Source organism: Myripristis murdjan, chromosome 12, assembly GCF_902150065.1.
Source record: "Myripristis murdjan chromosome 12, fMyrMur1.1, whole genome shotgun sequence".
In the NCBI taxonomy this organism is placed as follows: domain Eukaryota; kingdom Metazoa; phylum Chordata; class Actinopteri; order Holocentriformes; family Holocentridae; genus Myripristis; species Myripristis murdjan.
The window spans coordinates 16,896,513-16,917,329 of record NC_043991.1 but is presented as its reverse complement, the minus strand read 5'-3'; the positions used below and the strand labels follow the sequence as shown (position 1 = coordinate 16,917,329).

Genomic DNA, 20,817 nt, shown 5'->3' with positions numbered 1-20,817 from the left:
AACGTGGTGATTCAAGGTGTGAGCTGCACCAGGTTGGGGTGTCAGGTTAATGTTGGAAGTAAGGGACAAGTAGACACAAAGTGTACGGTTTGTTTGGGGAAAAAAGAATGAAACCTATACACTAATAGAGCACATTCACACCTTATAACACACACTGTTTATAATGTAAATTATGCTTCATATTTTGCTATCCACTTTGCTGCTGTAATGCTTGAAATTTCCCCACTGTGGGACTAATAAAGGAATATCTTATCTTATCTTATCTTATCTTATCTTATCTTATCTTATTCCAGAGATCAGGGTGTGAGGAAGTGGTAAAATCATTTGAGATATTAAGTAAGCCAAAAACCCAGGACATGGGGCTCGATTTGAAATGAGTTCAGGATTGAAAATTATGGGAAATTTAATCAGCCCGAGTGCAGATCAGGTCTGGAATATTGTCATTACATGCAGAAACTGGACATGATTTGATGATACGGACAGGCTTTGCCATTTGTTTGGCTAAAATGAAATTGAAAATCAACATTTTGTTTTATCTTGTTTGTGCTTGTTTACTAAGATTAATAGGGAAGATCTGGATTATTTTTCAGTGAAAGACTCTTGAGAAAGAAACATTTACCTTTGCAGAATATTTGGATAAAGCAGAAAATATATGTTCGTAAAATAATCATAATGCCTGATATTTGTATTTTAAGTTTGTCTGAGCTCTGTGTTGCTATAATTGTCATGTAATCCCATGTGGGATGAGCCATTTATATAGTATGAAAATAACAAAATCTTTCATTCATTCATTAATGTGTTCATTCAGAAGGTATTTCTTTGTATAACTCAAAAAAAATCTGCAACACACGTTCATGAATATGGGTTTTGCTGTAAAATTTTGACCCCTCTTGTTATTTCACCAACGCCAGGACATCACAACATCTCTGTTTGTGACAAATCACATTCTGCTCATTTTCTATTTTATTCTTATTTTACTTAAATTTATTTAAGATCTTTCCACACTTTCCAGCGCACACTTTGATCACACCTGTTCTTGTTGCACACCTGGCCAGAGCTAGAATGAATGAATGAATGTTGACTGAGTGGTACTTGGATCGGCTCTTGTTTCAGCCACTGTACATAATGAAATATTCATATGAGTTATGAAAAACTGGTATCAGTGCACCTCAAAAGTTAAAATATATAAAGGACAAAGAAGGGAGTGGAATTCAGGTTAACAACCTTGTTGCTGAATCTGATACCATGAAGACTAAAACAAAGTCACAGCACCCTTCAACCACTGAGTGCCATTTTGATAGAATAACAGGATTTTTTTTTAAGTGTGATCAGAAAACAAAAGCATTGCGTCAGTAAGGAGGCAACTAAGGACATAAACAACAAAGACGAGACCGTGAGAAAAGGAGGAAAGGAGGGCATCTGAAGAGAAAAGCTGCCTTACCTTGACATCAGCCTTCTTGTTGAGGAGACTCTTGGCTGCTGGATGGAAGCAGAACGAAACTCCCTCAGATGGAAGAGTACACATCATACACCTTCAGATACCCAAAGCTCTCTAAGTAACAACTATAGACACACGATGATGCATGCATTCGCTACCCTTGACCTGTTCCTAAAACTTGATGTTAGCCTCAAAAAACTCTCACACACACACCACACGCACACGGGGACAATGTTTATCTCTCACCCATTCCTCCCCTTTACCACTCCCCGGGGGTAAAAAAAAAAAATGGAAACAGATTTCATCCCTCCCTTTGAAAACACCCCTCCCTCCATCCTGCAAAAGGACATTAGAAAACCAACGTATAAACACACATTGACAAACACGCATTAAAAATCTCCATCCAACTGGCACCTCCTAACCCTGATCCAATGGCCAAAGCATTAGATAAGCAGAGGGCATCAGGGATGTGGGGAGAAAAAAAAAACAGTCTAACTGATTCATCATATAATCCGAACACAAACGCACACACACACAAACACACACAAACAGAGTGGGGATTAGAGTCGAAAGAGCATGAGGAAAGTGGAATGGAGATGCAGGTATGTGATAATGGGTTTGTTAATCTCAAGAGTAGGTTGGATTAGTTAAAATCACTACAGTGGTGGAGTTCATTGATGGCCAGCATAATATAAATGGAGTGCTACGCAAAAAACATACTTTATTGTCCGAGGCTGTGAGGTCAAAAATAGACAACTGAAAGTCAAAAAGCATGTGTTTCGGTTGCCATCCCAGAAAGCCTGGATGAAGGTTTTTTAGCGTGGTTACAGCATCCCATCAGGAACACATACACGCACTCAAACACACACACACACACACACACACACACACACACACACACACACACACACCATCTTTTACAATCCTGAGATGATACTTGTGGAACATCAGTGCCGTAAAATGCTAAATGATTAAGAAGGAAAGAGAAAATGCATGAGATGCCAGGGAAGGTAATGGTGCAATAAGCTTAAGTGCTGACTCTAATCAATCGTCATGGCAACAATGAGGTTGTGAGTGGGCATGCATTCCCCGACTCAAAAAAAAAAAAAGACACCACACAATTTTTTTTTCCCATCCGAAACCTCCTTCACATTTAGCACATCTGAAAAACTCGTCCCTCTTGTGTTTAATATCCGACCACGTACACGCACAAAACAAAGAGTGTTTCTCCTAATGCCGCCGGGAGCATGTGACTGTATTGCACAACACACAACTCCTGATGGCCAAAGAAGTCTAAACAGTAATACTCTCTGCTCCCAGATGTGAGATGAGACTGCTTACCTTGGCAAACATTTCAGAAGCATTAGGGAAAGATTTAGGAAGAGAGATTAAAACAAGCTAAGGGATCGAGGGAGTGTGTGTGAGAGAGAGGGAGAGGGAGAGGGAGAGAGAGGGAGAGAGGGGGAAATGGCTCATGTGACAGCTACTGAGGGATGATCTGACTCTGGGCGATTTCCCTTTAATCACGTCTATCCATAATACAGAAGTTCACTGAGAGGGGAGGATAAAAAAAATTTGAGACAGGACGGTAGAGTGGTTGAAGATCTAAAAGCGGCGAGAAGGTGTTCGCATATGAATAACTGTGCAACGGAGAGAGTAAGAGAGATGAGGCTACCTTGTTCCACGATGCCAGCAGTGGTTGCAGCCACGGTGCTGACGGCAGCGGGGGCTGTAGTCTGCCGGCCCACTGGAACACAAAAACACACACACAGAGAGAGAGAATGAATTGGTGAGAGGGCGTAGAGGAGAAAAAAAGAAGATATACTTTATATTTGTACTGCTCTTTTTTTAGCAGAGTGAAAATGGTAACATAGAGCGAAATTGCATGTTGGAAAAAAAAAAGTGGCATAAGCAGGGGCGCCGTATATGGGGGAAAAGTTAGGGCCCTTGCCTGACAGGGGCCCCAGAAAATAGGTAAAAACTAATATAAAATGATTAAACCATCATGGAGTAAATATATATGTATTTTTTTTTTTTTTATGGGGCCCAAAATTCCTGGTGGCGCCCCTGGGCATAAGAGCTAAACTTCAACTAAATGTATATGCGACCATGTAACAGCAATTATTACACTGCTATGTTGAATACTTGACTCTGATTGGTCAATTAAAACATTCTGCGGTGCATTATTTCTGATTATGCCCCATGGTCTGGGGGAATACTCTTTTGTGATTGGTCAGAAAAGAGTAAGTTTAATCACTGTTCTGCGACCTAACCGGTAACCATAGCAACATTAAAAAGCGTAGCTGTTGAAGCTAACTCGTTATCAACTGCAAGAGTTACAGCTGAGTTATCGACTTGATGAACTAATGGCCAGGAAGGAAAACACACCAGTGAAATTTTTTAGATTCTTTCCTTTATATTGTTGGTAAATGACCACGGTATAAGCAGGATAATCAACTTGCAGGCGTGTGTTAAAATATTTGTTGGTTATTTGCCTCCATGTTGTGCCTTAAAACTGTTTATCTGTTTATTGACTCCAGTTACAGTGCAACTTACGGAGAAGAACTCAGGCCACACTGGGAATACGTACTACAGCAACATCAGGGGAAAGTGCATAACGCTGTGATGTGAAAATGACTGACATATGAATGATGATGTCAGACAAGATATTGAGACACAATAATGTCTGTTTACAGAAAAAATGCTGGATCACCTCTCTATTTTGTGATGGATCAGGGCTTAATCTGTTTGCTGTCACTGGCATCAAACTGAGCGTAGTTAAAGCTGAGCAAACAGAAATGATGTCGTATGGGATAACGGGTAATGAGGCACAAGATCGAGCAAAGATGTCCGCTCCGTGCGCCGTCAAACTCTGCTTACTCTGACACCGCCACCCATGAACCTGCTGTTACTGCTGAGTGTTCATGCCTGTGTGCCATGTATGTGTGTGTGTGTGTGTGTGTGGAAAGAGTGTGTGAGATGACAGAAGCAGACAGATGGCATGTCATCCTGTTCTCCACTCATCTCCCTCGCGGGGCGCTGAGATGCTCCCTTGACTCTTCTCTTTTTAACAAGCAGCACTCACCAGAGAAGTTCCTGGACACGAGCATGGTCGTCAAAATGGCACCCTGCGGAGGCACGAGAAAAAAAAAACAGGTGAGGAGACTGCAACGGAGGAGAGCTGAGAGAAGCTGCAGAGGAAGACTGTGCAATGTGATGAACGTCAAAACGTTCAAAACATCAGTCCCGAGGCAGTTAAGCTCACAAACAGCGTGGTATTAGAAGCCCACATATTTTCAGATTCAGCTATATTCTGCCCAGTCACCAATATTTATGCAGACCTTGAGTTTCCTTCTGGCATTAAACTTCTTCAGGCACTCGACTGTCTCCTGTCTGTGCATCATGGAGGCCACTGTTGAACGTTGCTACGAAAAGAGACAGAGAAACACACCAAACAAAACATTAGAGGATGACAATGCTCTCGTCAGCCAGAATTAAATCAATTTAGTTGACGTGGGCAGAGGCTCCTGGAGAGACTTTATGATTTTATGTCTCACTCCTTATTTGCAGTGCTCCATTAGGCCTGGACGTCAGTGACAAAAACACACCACCTGGCTTTTATGGTGCCCTGACTATCACCCCACTCCAAATTAACACCTACAATCTATTTTCAACAGCTGCTCAATAATATACTATATCATAATGTCTGCTGCTGAATGCCATTATGCTGTTGACCGGTTGCAGGAGCTGTTTAAGAGGTCGTGTCTCTCTGTATGAAGTGGGATTGACTCATAATCACTCAAGATTTCCATCCTTTCCAAACAACCCTTGTGTACTTTTTGGCATATTAATGTCAGAAATAAAGGCTAGTAAATTATGGTTTTATTTTAGAAACATTTATGAACACGAAAAGGAAAGTGAGTAAATCAGTCCTACCCATAACCAAACAAAATATATACCTAGTGACAATGATACAAATAATTGATTAATTAAGAAAAATGAGATAATACAAAAAAAATGAAATGGGGTAGTTGCTCTTTAGCTGAGTAGATTGAAGTTCATAACTGGAGGGAAGCGCTTGTGAGTTTCTAAAATAGGTTACAAGGGGCTGCCATCTTGATAGAAACTCATCTATTTTGCCGTTAACAGAAAATCTGATTTTCTCCAATTTAATAAAATCATATCGTGAAGCCACAGTGAAGCAGAAGGAGGCGTTGGGGATTTCCAAGCGAGAAAGATTCTTCGCTGAGTGATACAAAAGTAATCGGGTCTCTTTGCTTTTGAGTGAGTGAAGATGAGTTTTTGCGAAGTTTTTGGTTTTAGACGGCAAAAAATCCAGTATTTCTTTCATTTCAGGCAAACTGCAAACATGCGACTGTGGTTACAAGGCGAATTATGGCACCTATCACACTGATCATCTACATGATAAAATTATAAATATAAAATAGCAACAATAACAACAACAATAATAATAATAATAATAATGGTGGTGGTCCTGATATTGTTTTTGCTGATGATAAGCAGAGAAAAGTACTTATGTTCTTTTGCCCTCTTAGTGAAAGAAATCTTTTATGACAACTGAATTTAAATCTACACATATCCGAGATTCGAGATGTTTGCAAACAGATGGATGTGATATGTGGCAGCTTTACACAGAAAACACATGTCTGGCCTGTCAAACGAGGCCACGTTAGTAACAGGGCGCTGCGTGTGTGTATCTATGTACTTACGCAGACCCAGGGGTGTTTCAGCGCCTCCTGGGCCGTGATTCTCTTGGCTGGGTTGATAGTCAGCATCTGGTTGATCAGATTTTTAGCCTCCGGAGTCACCGTGTCCCACTCTGGCGAGGGAAACTAGCACACGCCCGTGCATGCATACGCACACGCACACAAGCAAGATTTTGCGTGCCATTGAGAATTTTGAGCAACTGAAAATGTGAGCAGCAGATCCACAAGTGAGAATGAGAGAGATAGCGAAAGTGGCAGACTTACATCGTACGCCCCTGCTTTGATCTGCTGGTAGAGTTTGTGTTGGTCCTCATCCCAGAATGGAGGATATCCAACCAAGAGAATGTAGAGGATCACACCTACACACACATGAACAAACACTCGACCTCTGATTAAGTGACGAGAGGCAGACGGAGGCAGCGAGACAAAGAGAAAGAGACGGAGAGCTCACCACATGCCCAGATGTCTACAGGTTTCCCATACGCCTCCTTCCTCAACACCTCTGGAGATAAATATCCAGGGGTCCCCGCAAAACCTGCACAAACACCAAGAGACACAAATCAGATCTGCCTCTGCAACCCAGGCCGATGTTGGTTTTTAAATGCACCTGTGCAAAGTGTGTGTGTGTGTGTGCGTGCGTGCAACGTACCAAACCAAGCCTGCTGGTCTCCTTGAACTTCGATCGCCAGTCCGAAATCAGCCAGCTTCACTGCTGCATTCTTACACTTACTGGCCAGCAGCAGGTTCTCTGGCTGCATGCGTAGCACAGGACAGACACCAAACACCATCATCACCTTAGCAAAATCCTCCTCTCTCATGGATTTTCAAAGTTAACACATCACAGCTCATCACAAGACTGTCAACTTGCAACCTGTGGCATTATCACGTGAGCATTCCTGCACATACATGGAGTGAATCTGGACGAGCTAGAGAAGCTTCCTTTCTTTTCTCGGGTTTTAATTGTCTGGAGTGTTTCTTATGAAGTTTGGCAGACGGGTGAGAAATTGACCTTCACTTCATGATTTTCAGACCAAATGAGAAGGAAAAGCAAAACAGAAAGGAAGCTGTGACGGGCCACTGAGATGATACCAGTTAAACCCAGATCACAGGGCTAAGAATAGCTACTGATGCAGTGCACACTTATTCATGGCATATTTGAAGGCGTGCGTGTGTGCGCATACACACACACACACACATACACACACACACTCGCACGCACCAAGAGACTGAGCTGGAGATGGGCCTTACCTTACAAAGAGGTGCGTTTTTTGACTTTTGTTATACTGAAAATGACAACCACTTTTCTTTTTGCAACAGCTGTCTTTCCCACTGATCAAACAGTCAAATATTTACATCGGTCTCACGCACACACACACACACACAGCTGTGCTTTTCTATATGTGCACTTCTTGATAATCGTTACTGATCTACATGACTGGTTTCTCTACTACGTCACACAGAGGCAAACAGAAACAGGATGTTCTGCAGTGATAAGAGTCATCATGTCACCCTCCGGCGGCTGTTTTCAGGACTCTTTACTTACGGACACAAGAGCATATATACACATGCTCTAATAAAAAAATATTTTGCAAGTGCTGGAGTGTAGAGGCTTCATGTGCAATAGCATGACAGACAAACGCTGCACACGGCTTCCAATTCTGCAAATTTATTCGACTATTTCTGAACATTGACCCTCTGTCTCCACGACGAGATACCTGATGAGGAGTTAGGTGTGAGTCATTGTAAAACAGCTGAATAAATAAAATTATGTAACAGTGTGACAGTGATTATATTTACAAATGAAAGCAATTATCTGTTCAAGATGTGTTTGCATTGGATTTGTGCGGTGTTTAGTGCCTTGTCTATACCTACATGAATAATAATTGTTAAAATAATTTAGCTTTAGCTCTCTGTTTGAATAACCTGAACGAAAAATCTGGGGAAAGTAAAGAAGTAAGTGGGGAAAAGTGAGCTGTTTTTTCGTAAAAATAAATGCATTCGGCAAGGTGCGAGTTGACATTCTCTCCCCCTATTACCACAGTGTGGTTGTTCCCACTGTGAAGTCAGACTCACTTGCTGACAGGGTACAAGACACAGAGGGAGAATTAGTGGTAAAGAGATGGACAGGGTGAGAGAGAGCGAGAGAGAGGGAGAGCGAGAGAGAGAGAAATAGAGAGGGAAATAGAAAGAATTAAAGCTAAGGAGAGGAGAAGACAGGCAAAATTTCTGCCTGTTTCCTTTCCTTGCCACATCATGATGTGGAGGAGTGGGATCATTTATTTTACTGCTGCATAAAAGCATGAAAATTACTGCACTGGTGGGAAATCAAGAAGAAGTGAAAAACATAATATGTGCCCCTTGTTTTTTCTAATCTTTCCTTCATAAAAAAAAACATGCACAGTAACTACGGCCTATAAGCCATAAATGATATTTGCTCGTGCCCATCGAGGACCAAATATTGATCGATAGGATATTAGACATCATTTTTCTTCTGGCCTTAAGGGTTTTGAAAGGAGCGGATGGCAACGGCCTACATCACTGGGCCTCATTTTACGAAAAGCTGACGGGACAACAAAACAAAACAATAAAATCTTCTTTTCCTTTGTAGTAATTTAATACAACACCTCAGGGGAAATTATCACATCACAGCCACCGATCATTCCCATTTGGTATACTCTGTGTGAGCAGTGCTTGATATGTATCTGTAGGTTAAAGAAATTGTTGAGCTCCCCAAAGAGTCCCACTGCAATTACATCAGGTGAGTCGACGCTGGTCTGGTGAAGGATCATTAATACATGCAACAAACCGTCGCTGTACCTGGAGCAACTCAAATCATACTGATCTTAATCACTCTGAGGCACTCTTGGAAGACACCGCTCTACTAAAATGAATACGTACACTACGTAAGGACCATACCAGTGCTTTTGCATTTTTAGCCTAATATCTACAAAACGTTTAAACTTCATGTCTGATCTTTTCCCTATCGAGAGGTCGTATTTTAGACCTCCCAAATCATTTTCCCTCCCTTTTATCCAGCCATCGCTTTGAATTCATTCCACTACCATATGAACATGAACTTTCAGAGACTTTCAAACTTTCTTCACCAGGGGCGGACTTACCATTAGGCAAAACTAGGCGGTTGCCTAGGGCCCCAAGTTCCTGAGGGCCCCATAAAACTCCTCATACACTTATGGTTAATACAGTTATTACTTATTTGTGCACATTAATTATGTTTTTGATTAAAATCCTTTCGCTAAAATGCCAGCAGAATGCTTATCGTATTATGTGTATCTCAGGGCCCCTGTTTTGTGTGTTGTCTTCTCATTTCAGAGGGCCCCATGCCTGCCTTTGCCTTGGGCCCCAAATTTCTTAAATCCTCCACTGTTCTTCACATTAGTACTCCATCACCGTAATAAAGTTGTTCACATTGGTTTTCCTAAAAGCAGCAGCACTGTTGTGTTTTGATGACTTGAAACTGGGTGGAGGGAAACGGTCTCTTCAGAAAGTAGTCCCCGGGAAAACCTTTGCTTTACACAGCCACTTATCACTTCTGCGGTTCATGAATGGTGACGACTTTGTTAGCCACAGAAGCAGAACACTATAAGGTGCGTGTTTCAACGAAAAACTCTAATTTGAAAATGGAGGGATTTTGATTATATGTAGTGAAGTCTTTAGTACCCCTGCATAATCTGCAACATGGCTTGTTGAAATGTAAAATGAGGGTTAATTTTCTTAAATGGGACACAATCAAAATCCCTGGTACGGTCCTTTAATCAAATATAAATGAAAATGTCCATGTACTCGCACGTAAAAAAGGCACGCACACACACTCAGGTACGCATGCACTGACAGATCAAGCCAAGAAACATGCACTGACATGCAGGGACCACGCAAAATAATGACTTCTGAAAACCCTCCTTTCTGCACTTACCAGAGTTTGGTACACAGTATAACAGACACTCAGACGCATACATACACAACCATAAATCACACCCGACACACACACACACAGTCATACACACATCCCTGCTGGTGACTCACCTTGAGGTCTCTATGTACCACCCCCATCTGATGGCAGTGGAGCACGGCCTCCAGGATCTGCTGGATGCAATGACTGCATGCAAACAGCAGGGGGAGCAGGTTAGTCTGAACACATTCAGCCCCCGCTATCAGATTCATGCAAAGGCAGCAATATCTCAATATTTGTGCACACACCACACTCACACACACACACACACACACACACACACACACACACACACACACACAATCAATCACACTCAGTCATACACTGAAACACCAATTTACACTCTGATATATAGGTGCACACACTCTCTCACACACACACACATTTATAAATATATAATACAGAAAAGCTCTCCCTATGCGCGCTCAGACTGAAAAACAGGCATGTGTAGACTGTAAGCGATAGTGCAAACGTGTGCGCACACACACACACACACACACACACACATCCTAGTGTGAACAGTGGAAACTGCCAGTGAACTGCTGAGGAAGGTGTGCAATTTTTTCCTGTTTTCTATTTTCAGGAAAAGGCCAAACATTAGTCAGGCAGTGTAGGAGTGCGCTGCGGCTCCATGTGGGAGACAGTGTGTCTAACCTGCAAATTCTCCTGTGTAATTTATTCAGAAACAGCAGCAGTGCCTTTGACAAAAAAATTTTATCAGGTTTTCAGGCATCTGAGGTAGACACTGCTCTACCGCTACTCCACTGAACTCTATTATCTCTCTCTCATGCTCTCTCTCTCTCTTTCTCTCTCATGCTTACTCACTTTCTCTCACTCTCGCTCTTTCTCTCTCTCTCGCTCTCTCACAGGGTTGAGGGTATGGTGCTCTGTCTGCCAGGACCCACTGGAAATTGCAATTCTAGTTCAAGACTGTCTAAAATAGTGCAACAAGAGTCCCAAAAGCAAAGCCCAAAGACAGGCAGACACGCAAAGAGACAGACTGCAGGCACAGGCAAGTTCATCGGAAGCACAGGCAAAAGGTGAGCACAAAACAAGCATGTGACGACCAACCCTTGTACAAAGGGGTGCAGGGCAGTGCACACAGTGAGACACACACACACACACACCTTGAGGTCCCTGTGCACTATGTCATGTTGGTGGGTGTAACACACACTGTCTAGAATCTGATGGATACAGTGACTGTGGAGACAAAACAACAGGGTGAGGAGTAGATAAAGGGAGCAAACATGGAGGATATAGGAAGAAGAAAGAAGCCAAGAGGGTGATGGAGGGGGAAGGATGGGAGAAGAGGGGCTCAGGATTCAATGTTGACTGTTTTGTTAAAGGAATACTCCAACATTTTGGGCAAAATCAACTTACAAAGACTGACACAAGATGTCTGATACCATTTACTCATGATATATTGTGTAAATCAGACAGCTTTGGTTTGGTTAGTCTTTATGCTAAGCTAATGTGAAAAGCTATCCATGGGAAACGAACGACTGGATGCACAGAGGTGAAAATGGTATCAAATATCTTGTTTTAGTCTGTGTAAAAAAAAAAGAAAACATTGCTCCAAAACACTGGATCATTGCTTTAAGGTTTTGGGATATGGAGGTAAATATAGGACAGTAGGAAAGGTGTATAAGATAAGGAGGGGAGATAAAAGCAGAGAGTGTAAGGAGATGGTGTAAGGAGAGAAAACCATCAGTGACACACTGTTGCATAGTAATCAAGCCATGCTACAGTCATACACCATCTCACAAACATATACATAGTGACGCCCACGCACACACACACACAGTCAGATGCACACACAATTTATGTAAGGAGACCAAGGGAGAATGAGGGCAGCTGAGGGGGAGAAAAGAGAGCATAGGGGGAGGAGAGGCACAGAGTAAAAAGGAAAAACAGGGATATCTGATACATATAGACAGGAAATCCACAACAGTAAAAACATCAGGGCTCTAAAGTGCTGTCCTTTTGGTGTCATACAGTATGTGACCTAAATGTTGACTGGACATGTAATATTGACATACCAACAGTCCTACTTGACTTTAGTGGCAGCATTGAAAATCCTCTGTGATCATCGACCCAACTGTAACTAAACAAATGCTACTGTTATTCTATTTTATTTTATTTTTGCCCTGAGCTGCTCCAAATGGCTAATAGAGTCCCATCCTTCCAGTCATATCCAGCTGTCAAAGAAGTCTGATGCCTGTTACTTTCCTCTTGACATCCATTTTGCAGAGAGCGTTCACTAACTGATTAAAGACTTTATTAGGCCTGATGAGGAGCAACACGCACAACAGACTAGTGTGAACTATACAGGGCAGTCCAGTCAGAAACACACAGCATGATGCCACGTAACACCCAGCTAACACTTTTTTTTCTTCTGCTCCTATTTTAGCCCAGCCAATATATGTTAATCTGTCAACCAAAATAATAATAAAAAAGTGCTGATTTTCTCATCTAGCTCAGCTGATCTCAAGCCCACCTGTGTTTACCCTGCTATTTCATGTCAAAATGGCTGCTGTGAAAAAGGTCTGATTGATTGATGTCATTTAAGTCCCCTCCTCCCTTCCTGATTGACTGGGTTGATCACAAAGCCAGTCTTAGATGTGATAAAGTCCACATCTACTGATCCTGAAGTCACATTTACATGAGTGACAGCTAAGGAGAGCAATCCTGAAGTTGCACAAACAAATGTCAGACCTGACAGTATCCATCATTGCTAGTGTCCTATTGATTATTGTTATCTAAGCCCCTCTCCGTTTCCTGATTGATTTTTTGGATCAGCTTCCTCTATTGACACTGCAGTTTGACTGACACAAATGATACCTCATCAGACTCAGCAGAGCAACCCTGAGTTGTGTAATGGCTTGACAAACCCAGAGGAGAGTTTCCTCTCAGTTGGTGATGTTGTTTAAGCCCATTCCCTTGCTCTGCCACGCTTAATAAGATGTACCTTTATTGATCCCCCGTAGGGCAAAGTCACATTTGACACAGCAGGGAATAGAGTTAACATCAAAGAAATACATTTCCATAAATACCTATACCTCAAAAAAGTAAGTAAAAAATTAAATAAGATAATACAGGAGTGATATATACAATAAAATGAGATCGGTGTGAATACACTGTGCCTATTCTGTCTGTATAAGCCCAAAAAGCCATGGCTCTAGTCACTTACAGGTTACGTTAACAAGTTTGTAATTCCTGATTCTGAAACACGACATGCTACGACTTGGGATCGCAGTTAATGTGAGTCTGTGTGGCGTCCCTGATGCCCGGCACTGGGTGGCTGAGACAGGACCATCAGTATCTATTGATCCCCAAGTTGCAATGAGATGTGTAATCACTTGTTCCAGCAGGGATAAATATGTTAGATTTGCACTTTAACATTGAGGCACTATTGCACTTTGGACATCCATTTGTATTTCAGTGACTACACCATGTTGTGACAGCCACCTGGTGATGTCACTCAAGGACCTCCCTCTTTCATCATAGGCTATTTATTGATCATCTATATCTATTTATACCACAGTCACAATGAGACCAGTGATGGCTTGTTGGATTCAGTAAGCTCTCCTACTGATTGATGATGTCATTAATGATTGTCCATTTCTCCTGCTTGGTTGTTTTTTCAGTGTCTATATCTATTGATTTCAAAGTTGTATTGATGATAATTATGATGAATCTGGTACGGAGGACTTTGCTGATGAATTTATCCTCACAGTGATGGGAGCAGGATACACTGTCTTGGGTAACCATTAAGCTGCAGTTTTTGCATTTGGTTTCACAGAGCCAAATATGTGGCAGCTTATCATGAATTATGTGTTTGTTTTTAGGATGGGAGCGTCACAGCCATCAAATCAGAAAAAAAAGGCAAAGACAAGTTTATTTAGAGCCCTGAACATGAACACAGGTGATGTGATGAAGTGATGAGAGCCAGGAGTGTGAAAGAGAGAAAGAGAGAGAGAGAGAGAGAGAGAGAGAGAGAGAGAGAGAGAGTGAAAGAGAGACAGCGAGTGAGAAAGAGAGAGAGAGAGACAGAGAGAGAGCTTTATAAATATAAAAGAGCAAAAAGAGGTGAAGGAAAACAGCTCCTCCCCCTTTTACCACGCCTCTTAGTCTTACCTCACTATATCCTCCTTTCATCTTTTCTGCTCCCTTCGTTCTCTCTTTCTCTCTTTCTCTCTTTCTCTCTTTCTTTCTTTCTTTCTTTCTCTCTCTCACTTCTGCCAAACACCTCCACAGCCAAACTGATTTAAGTTTGCTGAGGCGTGGGTGTGTGTGTGTTTTTTTTGTGCATGGGCATGTGTCTGTCTGTCTGTGAATTTCTGTCTCTGGGGGAAAGCACTTAACGCAATTGCAATTTTCTTCACTGGGCGAATTTGTGCAAAATGTGCAGAGGCATTTTGCATCAGTAATACATCGTTATATCAAAACTATCCATCAAAAACTGTGTGTGAGGACACTTGGGGCTTGAGGACTGCAGAGGATGAAAGACTGACATATGGAGGGGATGAAGAGAGATGGAAGGCCAGACAAAATTTATTTGCAATTACCTGGCATCTGCTTCACTGTAGTACTCTCTAGCCACGATATCTTCGAACAGTTCCCCTCCTGTCACCCTGATGAATGGAAAGACATAGGTTTAAAAATGCTGCATGATATGAGCACACATTCTTGCACTGAGGCAGCACACACACACCCACACACACTCTCACACACACACACACACACACAGACAGGAGGGGGATGTCCTCATTAGGGGGAAACCCCGGCTGCAGGATTCACTCTGACTGGGTTGCCATGGAGACTGGCTCCGGTGCGGGGGAGTGTGGCTCTGTTTGTGTGTGTCTGCATGTGTGTGCAAGTGTGTGTGTGTGTGTGTGTGTGATAGGAACCCAGGCTAAAGTGGGAGCTGAGAGGAGGGGGTTGTACAGTTATGTAATGGGGGAAACTGCCTTGGAAACAAGGAGGGATGAGGAGAGACTTACAGAAGGAGAGGAAGAGGGACAGAAAAGAGGAATGAGGACGGAGAGGGGGAGAAGAGAGGAAAAAATAAATAAATAAAGTGGGGGGTATAAAGAAGACAGATGCAGCGAGGATTGAGAAAAAGGGAGTGGAAAATAAAGCACCAGGGGAGAGGGAGGAGGGAGGTGGAGTGTAGCACAGTAAAGCGGAGAGTGAAGTCGAGGCAGGGAGTAAGAAGAAAGAGGAGATTTCATGAGATTTCAGCATGATGGGAGTGGGAGAAACGAGGAAATGAACAAACTCACAGGTCAAACAGGAGATAGTGGAAGCCTTCCTCTGAGATACTGTCATGGAGACGCACTGGTATGAGGGAAAGAGAGAGAGAGAGAGAGAGAGAGAGAGAGAGAGAGAGAGATTTTTTATATGTCCATACATGCTATACAATACAGTACAATGCTTTATTCTTTGCTGTATCCTGTTATTTGCTGCTGCTGCGACCCCAATTCACCAGCCATTCATTAAACCTTCATACAGTCTAATCTAATGGCACATCAAAACACAGCCTCCTGAATAAAATAAAAATCTGTAACTTAAAAGTGGTGGAGTCTCACCGATGTTCGAGTGCTTGAGCAATCTGCAGATCCTGGCTTCCCTCTCCAGCTTCTGGTGGTCTAAAGAAATAATCAAGCAGAAAGTTTAAAAATCTCAAATTTGTAAAGAACTGTACAAGAAGTTTAATACATGAAAACTTATTTAGAGAAGGTTCCTGGTGTTTTTTTTTTTTATGTAATTGGTCTGAACAGATTGCTAAATAAAAAAAGACAAGGTGTGCTGATTGCTCGCACAAAAATTTAAAAACAGGTTATGTCATCATTTGTTTTGAATCATGTATCCATGAAAGGCTCTTCTTAAATTGCTGAACCTGCATACAGAGAACTTTTTTTTTTTTTAAACTGGGAACCCATGTAGGCACGAAAAAAACACCAGAAAGCATTTCCAGATTCAATGTTGTTTATTGTCTTGTATGTATTTCATGATGAAAATATATCAGAGGAGAGCAGAAGAGGAAATCCAGGCGTCCTGTTAGGGCAGAGGGGAGGGCGTGTCTTGATGAGAAATTACTTTGAGCGATCCCAGTGCCTATGCTCTCTCTGCTCCACTCCGGCTGCCAGGACACTACACTTACTCCTGTCCTGCTGAGTCATATTCACACTCACACTGTTCAAACAGAGGGATTTCTCTTTCTCCTACAAAAACAGCAGAGGTTGTGTGACCCGGTCTCACTGATCAAACAGTAGGTCAAGGTAAGGTGCTGCGACCTGAGGCTAAAGAGCCACGCTACTGTGGCACAGTCTTTGTGTGTGGTTACCAAGACATGTGCTTTAAAAAAGGTGCTAATGTAAATGTAATCATTTACCATATAAATTTTGAGATGTTTGTGTGACTATTTTAACGTCATCACGAGACTATCAGCCTCCTCCAGCCTTTGCATTGCCGTGAACATTTTGTGCCACCAAATCAGATTTTGTGGCAAATCTGCAAGATCATTTTATAGCACCTAACAGGAAAGGGGAGCTGTTCTCCCAACACAGACTAAAGCTAAAGGATTCTGAGTTTCTGGGAAAAAAAAAAGAATTAACATGGAAGTCATCAATCTGTGGGAATTTGTATGCAGTAGATAAACATCTCCTCCATTTGGTGTGCAGTCCAAAATCCCTAGGGAAATAAGACTGAGAGTTTCAAAAAATGCCAAAAATAAAGGCTTTGTTGAATGGATATCCATGATATGGTTTGATATAGTGTAGTGTAGTTATATTCTTGATTACAGGGGGTTGAAACACATTCACTATAATCACTTTTGTGATGATACTTCTAAGGTCCATTTTGGCAAATAAAATGAAAAAGGGGAAAAAGACACCAATGAGTGACTTCCTTACCTCCTGTCTACATGTTTTATTGATCCCAGAGCTTGTCCTCCTGACTGTGTAGTGTATTTAGATTATTTAAGATTTTAAAAGTGTATCATTAAACTGTTTTCATAGTTGTTATGTGTAGCTTAGAAACAGCAAACTGCCAGAAAGCTATTGTTTACTTTCCCAAATGAGTTGCATTTCACAAGCAGCAGTCTATATAAAAACTAAGTGAGAAATGATCATTTACAGAGTTGTTATTTAATCTATTTAATTCATGGAACAAAATGTGGTAAAGCTACTTAAGCTCTCTAGCGCAAAAATTTATTAGCTACTGCTGAAAACTTGTTTTGTGGAGGTGATATCGGTATTCCTGCTATGGTTTCTAATTACAAAAGCACAAAGGGAGTCCCACATGGATCTATCTTGGGCCCAAAGCTATTCACAGTACATATAAATGACATTGCTTCCACTCAACACAACTGTACATCCTTACATGGATGATATTATTCTGTAATGCATTGTGCACTCTGTTCAGAGAGATGACATGTGACAAAGATCCCAAACCCAAGATGCTGTGGCTGCACTGCAAGCACCCCAGCCAACTGAGGTGCTGCTGTTTAAAACTGCGACACATAATACTTTTACATTCTGTCCTAAACCATCCTTCATGTGTGAAAAATACGCATGAGCCTTGAAATTGTTTTAGCTGTTGGAAGAGGTCTGTTTTTGTACCAATTTGCTTAAAAGTCTATTCATTTCAACTGTCCTCAGGATGCGCGGATCCCTTCTCCTGCAGTGGATATGACCGTGTATCTGACTAAAACAGTCATCTGCCTCTCTCAGAGGAACAGACGTGAATGCTTCACACACTACAATCAAACACTCGCTAAAATATGCTAATGTGAGCTTGCAGATCTGGGACACACATAGGCGGCATGATGATGAAAAATCACCCTGATGCCTCTGCTTCGTCCTATTCTTTTCAGTCGCTGAAAACATACATATCACATTGCTTTATGTTTCTCTCACTTTCTCTCCACTGACTTTCAATTTCTTTTTCTTGGTGTGTGTGTGTGTGTGTGTGTTTTTTTTTTTTCTCACCTCTGGCGGAGAGCTTTTTGGTGTTGATGATTTTGGCGGCATATTCCTGGCCTGTGCAGAGTTTGACACAACGGCGCACCACTGAAAAGGCCCCCCTGGGAAACAAAGATAGGAGACAGGAGGAGCAGATGGGTCAGCTGCCATATGAGCTTCGTCAGCATCAAAGGGGCATCTCAGCTGTCAGTGACCTCAGCTTCATTGTTAGCCTGGACCATATCTCTCTTTTTAAACCACCCTGGCATGGCATGGCTGATATAGCCAAGCTGAATGGAGAACAAATACCTACCGCACTGATCCCAATAGGCCTGCGGGTGCCTTCTCTTCTTTGCTTGTCTAGCGAGGAATCATATCAGTGTGACGGTAATGTGAGTGACATGAAACAGCAGCACAAAGCAGTGAGAAAAGCAGCCTTTCTTGTGTGTCTGCTGGTGTTTAGGGACGATTTTGCTCATCAAACTCAACAAAGGCAAACAGAAATAACCACCTCTGTCATTTCTGAGTGCTAATTTTAGCTCACCTTATTGTTACGCAATGAAACACTCACACTCCACTCAGAGCCCCTGTCTCTCATAGACACTCCAACACACATACATTGTGATGGGATGTGGTGAGTAAGCATGACACTCTTGGCTTTGTGGTAGAGGGGGGAAGGCAGAAGAGCTCTAACATAAAGTGTCATCAGTGAAGTGGGTGGACGTGGAGATGGGATGTATGGCAATGCAAAGAGACAACAATATGTACAGGGCATAAAAATTAATTGTGATATCAGCTACAGTTTATTGCGCCACACTAATCACACATAAGAAAGCTTGTCCGTCATGGTTTCACAAGCTCTCCACTGACATTATTTGGAATGACAACTTTTAAGCTGTTTATAGACTAGTCCTGAGATATGCATTATTACTGTATACACATAACAATCCCACTTTGTTGTTGTTTATTTATAACACATCATATCTTGAGATATACTGTCTCACTACTAAGTGAAAGTGGAGATTGTCCCACCACGCCTTAAAGTCCTCTGTCTGTTGGACAAGTTTAACAGACTTGACAAGATCCGCAGCCAACGCTTCAAATAGACAGGGACAAAGTTGGTCCCTCCTTTCTCTGCTTTTCCCACATGCTGTACATTCACGCTCACTTGGTAGAGCACCATCTCTAATCATTGGTTCTTCTCCAACAATGTCTTCCTGTCCATATCTGCATATCAATGCCTAGATTCCTCACTGGCTGTTTGTCTCCTTCACATACACACGCACAACCAAAAAAGTGACAACACAGGCAAACAAGCAATAAGGCTGTTATCAGTGAGGGCAGCTGCTGCTACTTCAGCATGACTATTGTCTCTAACTTATCACATCCCCCCACATTCACACAGGCTAGAGACCAACCCACACAAAACGACATCCTCAGAAAGGACAGCCTTGTCACACATGGCATGACTGTAAAAATTAAGGCATGTCTATTACGAACGAGCATAGATTCAGAAACTAAAGGCACCAAAGCAGCGCGCTTGTGTTTTTTGAGGGCTAGAATAAATGTTCCTGTGAGGCAAACAGTGCAGAGAGATCCTCTCTACCCACGCACAACCTGACAGGGACATAAAGTCCACTTTGCTCCTACCCACTGTGACACCGTTTAGCCTCTTCAGTTTCCCTCTTTCTGAATTCGCCTGCATCCCACTTACAGATTCCCATTTGTCTCTGATTCCCTCTCACATTCTTTTTTTTTTTTTCACAAGCCACACACACACACACACACACACACACACACACACACACACACACCTCAAAAGATTAGGAGCAGAATAGCAGCAGCATCCTCTGACTTCTCTATTAGGCTCAGTGTCACTGTGATTAAAGACAAATGACGATGGAGCTTAATTCCATCACATCCTCCACTCCACACACCCCCGCCACACACACCCCCCACCCTCCGATATTAGGCCTATCTGCCCCTTAATTAGCCTATCGGCAAGGGGGGTTAGTTGGGAGGGGGGGGTGCTGTACCGACCCATTAACTGCCTCTGAGCTCATGCAGCTCCTTCCACAAGACGCGACAGTTTATGCAAAATCTCACTAATTGACGCCTTGCCTCAACAAGGCTACTGCATCGAGGAGGTCTCACGGACCATCGCCCAAACACTGAGCGATGATCATATTTTAAGTTTGGCAGCGGCTAATTTGACGCGCAGGAGAGCCGCGGCGTGTGTTTTTGTTTTGAAGGGGATGGAGCTGCATCCATTACACACTATCCGCAGATGTGCAAACCCCCCCATCCCTCATACATTAGGACAGGGTCAAGCCAAGCGGCATGCAAAGTCAGAATGACATAATGGAACAGCGGCTTACTTGCCAAGCTCTTCATACAGCTGATATTCATCTGTAAAACGCGTGCAAGTAGTCGTTGCCATGGTGTTTCCTCGGACGGTGCGGGTCCCAAGCCCGAAACAGACGGTGTCGCTGCGGACTGGAGGACCTCAATCTCCGCCCACTTCAAACCTCCGGACGGCTGGGTGGTCGAGCTGCAGCCCAGCAGACGGTCCCCGGCTAGGCAAAGACTCTAAGCAAGCAAGGACTCTTTAAATACCACACGAAATGGTAATGTGAGCTCACTTCATGACGCGCTTCTCTGGTCAGGGAATAAAAACGGAAATCAGCGGCGGGAGTTGTGCTGACTGAACAGTGCGGG

The 20,817-nt window shown here is 42.6% G+C and overlaps 1 protein-coding gene across 2 annotated transcripts in view; it reads right to left on the bottom strand.

Annotated features, from left to right (window-relative positions):
- The window catches only part of camk2b2 (calcium/calmodulin-dependent protein kinase (CaM kinase) II beta 2), a 36,307-nt gene extending 15,724 nt beyond the window's left edge, over nt 1-20,583 (bottom strand). The window contains exons 1-14 of one of the 2 annotated variants that reach the window (XM_030065252.1): nt 20,478-20,583; nt 18,127-18,221; nt 15,724-15,783; nt 15,418-15,472; nt 14,701-14,766; nt 10,207-10,279; nt 6,815-6,917; nt 6,617-6,700; nt 6,430-6,524; nt 6,169-6,291; nt 4,780-4,863; nt 4,524-4,566; nt 3,114-3,185; nt 1,442-1,479 (exon numbers count right to left, since the gene is read on the bottom strand). In XM_030065252.1, the coding sequence (XP_029921112.1) occupies nt 1,442-1,479; nt 3,114-3,185; nt 4,524-4,566; nt 4,780-4,863; nt 6,169-6,291; nt 6,430-6,524; nt 6,617-6,700; nt 6,815-6,917; nt 10,207-10,279; nt 14,701-14,766; nt 15,418-15,472; nt 15,724-15,783; nt 18,127-18,221; nt 20,478-20,539 (1,053 nt within the window). In that variant the 5' untranslated portion in view covers nt 20,540-20,583. Of the gene's footprint in view, nt 1-1,441; nt 1,480-3,113; nt 3,186-4,523; nt 4,567-4,779; nt 4,864-6,168; nt 6,292-6,429; nt 6,525-6,616; nt 6,701-6,814; nt 6,918-10,206; nt 10,280-11,259; nt 11,275-14,700; nt 14,767-15,417; nt 15,473-15,723; nt 15,784-18,126; nt 18,222-20,477 lie in introns of those variants that run through there. The other variant, XM_030065253.1, reaches the window with a different exon arrangement.
- Between the last annotated feature and the right edge of the window lie 234 nt (nt 20,584-20,817).